Here is a 7,348-nt window from a genome sequence, read left to right on the forward strand (position 1 = left end):
GCGGGCACCTGGGGGGCGGGCACCTGGGGGGCGGACGTGCTCCCTGTGCGCTGCTCCTGCTCGCTCCTGTGTCACCTGCGTTTCATCAGCTACCTCCGAGTTCCCTCGGACCTCAGGTTTCTCGCAGCTGTGTTTCCCCTTTTCCCAGGGGCTGTCCATCCATCGCGTTCTCAGCCCATCGCGTTCTCAGCGGAGCACATTGACCGCGAACCGCGTGGTCGGGGAGAACCGCGTGTTGGAGCCGCTGCGGGAAGATTGTCGCGTTACATTTCGTCGGGAACTTGGTCGAGCGTTCACGCTGCTCAGTGTGGTTTCCCGGCTAGTTAGCCTTCTGCGTCCTTAAGCGAGACTTACAGGAAAAATACGTTTCCTTTAGGAGCCATTGTTACCATTTAAATAGCAAAATGGAGCTCTTCCATCGAAATAACGCCCTTCCCCTGTACGTAGGTGCGCGCGTGCGCGTGTCTGAGTGTCCGCCCTTCTCCTAGGCCCGCGCCGCCTGCTGACCGGCGTGGAGTACGTGGTGGGCAGGAAGGGCTGCGACATCCTCCTGGAGAAGGACCCGTCCGTCAGCCGCAGCCACGCCGTGCTCGCCGCCCGCTTCCCCGGGACCAGCCTGGTGCGTTCCTGGCCATGCTGCTCGGGCTCCGGGGGGGTCGGGTCCGAGTGCCTCGCTGTGTGTGGAGGGTCAGCACCTTTTACTTCCTCAGCTGTTAGGTGTTGTTCTTTCATGTTTTTATTCATTTTACAGAGAGGAAGGGAGAAGGGGGGAGAGAGAAACCTCGGTGAGCGAGGAACGTGGCCCACTGCCGCATACACCGTGGCGCCGGCCACCCCGGGCCTGGGGAATAGAACCGGGACCTCCTGGTGCAGGGAGGCCCAACCAACCGGGCCACGCCCGCCGGGGGTAGATTTTTTAATTTTAAAAAATTAAATCCATTCTGGCGGCAGTACCAGTGGTATTTGTTTATTTTGATATTTGAAGTTTCTGTTCCACTATTTGACAGTTTAATGATTTAGAAACTCAGGAAATAGAACATCTTTATATTTATTTACTAAAGCATTCATTGAGTCTCACTGTGTGCCTCGCCTGGGGATGGAGCAGTGAATGCCCTGAGTTGAAGGGTTGTGCGGCCCTATGAACACAGGTATTTCCCCTGCAAGGTGGGTTCGCACAGGGGTCCTGTTATTAGGGAAAATAGCTGTTGCTCATGCCCCACAGCTCCTTTGAATGGCTTTGAGTTTGGGTTGGTTGGTTGTTTTAATTACAACCTTGGGTGATAAAAGTGCTAAACATATATATAAACAGTTGTGCTCCTTATGCTGGTGGTTAAGAAATAAAAACCATTATTTTTAGCAAACACTGCATATCAGCAAGTACTGAATCTATTCAGTGATATTTAGGTTTTGTGTGTCTATTCTTTTTTGTTATCCTCACCCGAGGATATTTTTTCCATTGATTTTTAGAGAGAGTGGAAGGGAGGGAGGGAGAAAGAAGGAGGGAGAGGTGGGGGGGAGAGATCAGTGTGAGAGAGACACTTCGATTGGTTGCCTCCCACATGCCCCTGATGGGGCCAGGACCGGGGCCGGGGATTGAACCTGCAACCCTTCAATTCCAGGCCTGATGCTCTGTCCACTGAGCCACACCAGCCAGGGCTGTCTGTATTCTTATAGTTATAGAAAAACATTATTGTTCAATAGTGACTGAGTTGTAAAATACTAACTTATTTGATTTTTTTTTCAGAGTCAACCACATGAAACCCCTGTATTGACAATAAAAGACAATTCTAAGTATGGTACCTTTGTTAATGAGGAAAAAATGCAGAATGGCCTTTCTCAGACTTTGCAGACAGGGGACAGAATTACTTTTGGGGTGTTTGAAAGTAAATTCAGGTAAGAATTTTAAAAATTGATATAGAAGTGGAGTGCTTTATTTTGCATGAATCAGATTCTAAAGGACACAGCAGTTTTTTCTTGATTGCAACTTCAGATTTAGGTAACAGTGATTTTATTAGTTAGAAATCTTAGTAATACAAAAAAATTAAAATAGCACCTGTTTAAAGCTCTGTACCTATCACAACTTTGTGACTCGTTTTCACTTTCAGAGTGGAGTACGAGCCTCTGGTCGCGTGCTCTTCTTGTTTAGATGTTGCTGGGAAAAATGCTTTGAATCAAGCCATCCTGCAGCTGGGAGGACTCACTGTAAACAACTGGACCGAAGAGTGCACCCACCTGGTCATGATGTCAGTTAAGGTCACCATTAAGGTAGGTCGAATGCCTTGTTGTTATGCTGAAATGAGTTCTGTGAATTTAAGCTTACCCACTCTACACAGTTGTTTTTAAAGTCATTTACTTTAAACCCATCGGAATTGTTAGTTGTAGATTTATATATGCCAAACCCATGCCTTTGTATAACATTTATGTCAGATTGGCTTTTTGGTAATTTATTTATTATATGGGACAACAGAAGCACCTAAAATTATATTTCACTTTTGGATTTGGCATTTTAAACAATGATTTACGTCATCTGTTCACCAAGAAGTTTCTACAGTGTAAGGCTAGTGTGTTCAGCCTGAGAGCAACTGCCAGTCTTCAAAATTAGCATCTCCCACCTCCTCATCCAGTTGTCTTCCTCCAGGCTCTGTCGTCTCAGGCTCTTTTATTTGGTTTAGGGCCCTAATCACAAATACTTGTTAAGTTCTTGTAGTTTAATATTGCCCTAATGTATCTCACAATCGAGATACGTTAGGTATATACTTTTAGAAGATGCTGAAAGTATTCATGAAAACAGTGATGTATTTTGGTATGTTTTCAGGTTTTGCATCTTCATCAGATTTGGTTATGTCCAAACTAACTGAAGAAAGACATTGGGAGGGGACTCATCTCCCTTCATTTATTTATTGTTTTTACTGATTTTTAGAAAAGGAGAGAGAGAGAGAGAGAGAGAGAAGCATCTATGCGAGAGTGAAACTGCCTCCTGTACCCCCCACTGGGGATGGAGCCCACAGCCTGGGCATGTGCCCTGACCAGGAATCGTACCAGCAACCTTCTGGGGCACAGGACAGCACCCAGCCAGCTGAGCCCCACCGGCCAGGGTGCTCATGTCCTTGTAAACGAGCTGGTCGTGGATGTGCAGGATTGCTTTAGGTTAATATCCATAGTGAAAACCAACAAATATTTAGATTCCTTCTTTAGATGATAGAAAAATCTTTTAATATATAATTAATTAAGCTGGAATGTGTGCATTATAGCCACCCAGGGTCCTAGAGAAGGGCTTGCTGCTCAGATTGAACCTCAGGTCAAACTTGTATCTTGGGATTATCTCTGACCAAGGATCACGTCATCTTTATGAAATTGATTTATAAATTCAGCAGAGTACTAACTTACGTCAGTACACCCACAGATACTAGATTCATAAATCAGAATGTCCACTATTAGTTTACAGTAGGGATGCACCCTCACAGTGATCAGAATATGTCTGTGTGGACTCTTCAGATATCAAGGTATCTGAGAAACACAAGAGGGAATCATGCCCTTGCTTGGTGGATGTGAAGTGGGAGCTGAGGCTGTGACAGTCCTGGGAACTGTCACCATTCACCAGAGCACATGCTAGTCCAGTGATGCATCTGACGCCGTGTGTGGCTCTCGACACTAGCGTCCTGGATAGTCACCAATAGAGGCTAGTAGATCCAACCTTCTCAATATCTCTGATCAGTCATGTGCCAAAAAAGAAAACCTTGGCCTTACTTTTTTTTGGTAACATTTCCAGAAGTACAGACAGGTTAGCTTATGTTTTTAAAATCATTGAGTGTTAGAACAAGAAAAATCTTAAAGAACATTCAGTTCAGTTTTTATAGGGATTTGTAAATTAAGCAATGACTGAACTGACTTCTACTTTATAGATTATGGTTTCCTTATAGAGCGATGAGAGGGGAAAAGAATAGAATAGCCTCTTTGTAGTCTGTAACTTAAAACTTTTATTTAAAATGAGCTAGCAGGGGTATATGTATTCACATATGCTTTCTTCTTAGACAATATGTGCCCTCATTTGTGGACGTCCAATTGTAAAGCCGGAGTATTTTACTGAATTTCTTAAAGCAGTTCAGTCCAAGACACAGCTTCCTCAGATTAAAAGGTATTTTGTGTACTTTAAATATAATAAAGCATGGCATATGAAGTATGATAGCACTAATTTTATTTAAGTTAATCTCTCTTTATTGACTGTTTCAGGATGTAAGGTTATAGTTCAATTTTATTAGTGAAGATTTTTTGTTCGTATGTAAAGAAAGGATCCCTGAATTCTTTTTTGGTTGTTGTTTATCTTGGTGAAACAAATGTTACGTGTGTGCTAATATTTAAAGAAAAGCACTGAAGGCTAGTGAACAGCGAGGGGCCATACGCAGAGCGCGTGTGCCAGTGCCAGGTGTCCTTGCTCGACGCTCCCTGGACCGTGTGGTGCAGCAGCTGCCTGTCCGGAGCCACTGGCCCCGGGGGCAGTCACAGCCCTGGCCTGGACCGCCTTTCTCCTGGGACTAGCACCTGTCCTGCTGAGGATTTGGGTGTTTAACTGTTGGGTACTTTAAGTAAAAGTGTATACAGAGTCCGAGCACATTGCCTGGCATCGTGATAGGGGCTTGCTGAAGGAAATGTTGCTCATTACAGTATCTGTGGAGACTGCTTTATTTATTTATTTAGATGCTTTGCAGAATTTGTGAACCCCCAGGCTAAATGGTTTGGTATTACAGTGTTTGAAGTGATGTAAACTGGTTGAAGAGGAAGTTGGGGTTTTTAGATTGTGTGATTAAAATGCTGTGCTAAAATGGTGGGTGTGTAGTCATCTTAGCACAAGGGCAGCTGCTTAAAATATGTGTCAGGAGATTATAGTCTAAATCAGTGGTTCTCAACCTTCTGGCCCTTTAAATACAGTTCCTCATGTTGTGACCCAACCATAAAATTATTTTCGTTGCTACTTCATAACTGTAATGTTGCTACTGTTATAACCGTAATGTAAATATCTGATATGCAGGATGGTCTTAGGCGACCCCTGGTGAAAGGGTGGTTCAACCGCCAAAGGGCTCGCGACCCACAGGTTGAGAACCGCTGGTCTAAATGAAATAATAGATTGACTGCCTTGATAAATTCATCTTATAAGACAACTTTGAAGGGTTAAAAAATCTAAAATATGACTCAAGTTTATTATCTTATTACTAATTTTTAAATATTACTCGCTAGTTATAAGGTATTTTGCCCAGTTCAGGGTTTTTAGGGACTGTTTATACCTGATAATACGTATCTGCTTTTAAAAGTAACTGAAAAATTTTCCTTTTTGTTTTTAATTTTCATTTGGAAGGTTTCTTGTATTTTATAATCTGGTTTAGCAGATAATGTAATGTTTCAGGACCCTGAAAAGAGGTTCTCATATTTTAAAACAGACGATTCTTCACCTGTTTTGAGTGCTAGATCCTGTGAGGACATGCAACTTCACTTACCCTCAACTAGCACAGTGTTCAACAGAATCACCTTGTCCTCCAAGCCTATCTGTGAACCTCCTTAGAGGAGTTGATAAATCCTATAAATCTTCACTAATGAAACTGAGCTATAACCTTACACCCTGTAGGATCGGCACAGATTAAACTGTTGTGGAGTCTAGATCCCTTGGGAGTGGAGGGGCCTGTGAGGCCTCTGCTGCTGAGAATGCGTCTGAAGTCTTAGAGATCCTAGAGTTGGTCATTGATTCCTACCTACTGTTCCGATTCTTGGGTATTTTTGACTTTAGGTTCGACATAATTTTTTTTCTGACTTCAGTTTATGACTTTATTAACTTAGATGCCTAAAATAAAACATTTCTGCCGTAACTCCAGATTCATTGTTAACCAGAAAAGACTATTGCATTAGCCCTTGTTTGATGATGACAATCAGTAATCAAATTGTTAATGTTATTTTAAAATGCATATTTTCCCCTTAATCAGTTCCCACACCTACTGGCATCCATTTGATGTTGTTAAAGACTTATCTGACTCTGTACTCAACTATTAAACAGAAAAAGGATGACATTGGGAAGTAGGATGGGTTTCCAAAGGGATATGAAATATATTGTTGTGGCTTTTTATTACATAACTATCTTCTCTCTTAGCTCTGGGAAAAGATCCCACTAGTCCCGGGTTTGAATTGGGAAGGCGCACGGCAGTGCTCTTACCTCACAAAGGACCGTCCTTTTTGGTGCAGCTGTGGCTGCCTCTCTGCACTGCTGTCGGAGACGGGAAGACAGAGTCTAAGCTTCTTGCACCCAACCCCGTGGTACCAGCTTTATCATCAGTGCAACACCCTTGATTACGGTGGCTTTACAGTGAGCCTTGGATTCAGGGAGTGTCAGTGCTCTTAATGTTTCGTCAGCATTGTTGGCTATGCTGGGTTTTTTTGTCTCTTTACATAAACTTTAGAGTCGTCAGTATCCACAAAAGAACTTGCTGGTAGTTTTATTGGAGTTGCATTGATTTACAGATCAAGTTAGGATGCACTAACAGCTTGACAATGTTGAGCCCCTCATTATCCATGGACATTAGTCATTTTTGCTAGAAGGTAGAGGTAAGCTGAAAGGCTGGTCACTTATGAATAGCTGTAGCAAAATATCTGAGTATGTAGAAAGTTGAAACTGGACTGATGAGAGGCTGAAGGATTAGGTGTTGATTTTTCCTCTCTTTTCTTCTTTTCCCCCATGCCCATGGATGATAGATGTGTTTATAGCATTTAGAAATTTTATTTAAACTGAACAATAATGTCTTAATTTCCTGCACTTCTCCAAAGGGATCCATAACAAAACATTTATAGAAGTTCACAGAATGGAGTCCAGACACTGTTAATGCGCCCGTCCCCAAGCAAGCACATGGCGATGGAATTTGATGGTTATGGTTAGGTCGCAGCCTTTGTAATTCATGTAACTTGAGTTCTATATACATTTAATTGTATCTTGTTATGATTCTCTACCCTTAGATTATTTCTAGAGAAATCATTTAGATACCTTTAATCATTTTGTCCCAGATAAAAACTATTTTAAAATCCTATCTACATTCAAGGAACAGCAGCCTCCTGATCACCACACCCTCTGTCTGAGAAACAGCAGCTGTGTGTGAAGCCTCCCCGCACCAGCCAGAGGAGCCACCACAGCGGTGAACAGCACCCACCACAGGAGCTGCTGCCAACTGAGGAGCAACTGCTACCACAACCGCCCGAGGAGCAACCACAGCCCGAAGAGCCACTGCCACCCAGGGAGCAGCCACTGAGCGACTCAACATCTAGATATGTCGGTGAGATCAAACATGGGTAGACAAAGAAACCCCCAAAGGAAAGA

The 7,348-nt window shown here is 43.1% G+C and overlaps 1 protein-coding gene across 8 annotated transcripts in view; it reads left to right on the forward strand.

Annotated features, from left to right (window-relative positions):
* Positions 1–230: 230 nt before the first annotated feature.
* NBN (nibrin) overlaps positions 231–7,348 on the forward strand; it is a 51,809-nt gene continuing 44,691 nt past the window's right edge. For 4 of the 8 annotated variants that reach the window (XM_014528464.1, XM_014528466.1, XM_014528463.1 and 1 more), the window contains exons 1-3: positions 1,745–1,893; positions 2,106–2,265; positions 4,032–4,135. In XM_014528464.1, coding sequence (XP_014383950.1) covers positions 1,820–1,893; positions 2,106–2,265; positions 4,032–4,135 — 338 coding nt within the window. In that variant the 5' untranslated portion in view covers positions 1,745–1,819. Of the gene's footprint in view, positions 620–1,744; positions 1,894–2,105; positions 2,266–4,031; positions 4,136–7,348 lie in introns of those variants that run through there. The other 4 variants (XM_014528469.1, XM_014528470.1, XM_014528465.1 and 1 more) reach the window with 3 other exon arrangements.

This window comes from Myotis brandtii, unplaced genomic scaffold, assembly GCF_000412655.1.
Source record: "Myotis brandtii unplaced genomic scaffold, ASM41265v1 scaffold634, whole genome shotgun sequence".
Classification (NCBI taxonomy): Eukaryota; Metazoa; Chordata; class Mammalia; order Chiroptera; family Vespertilionidae; genus Myotis; species Myotis brandtii.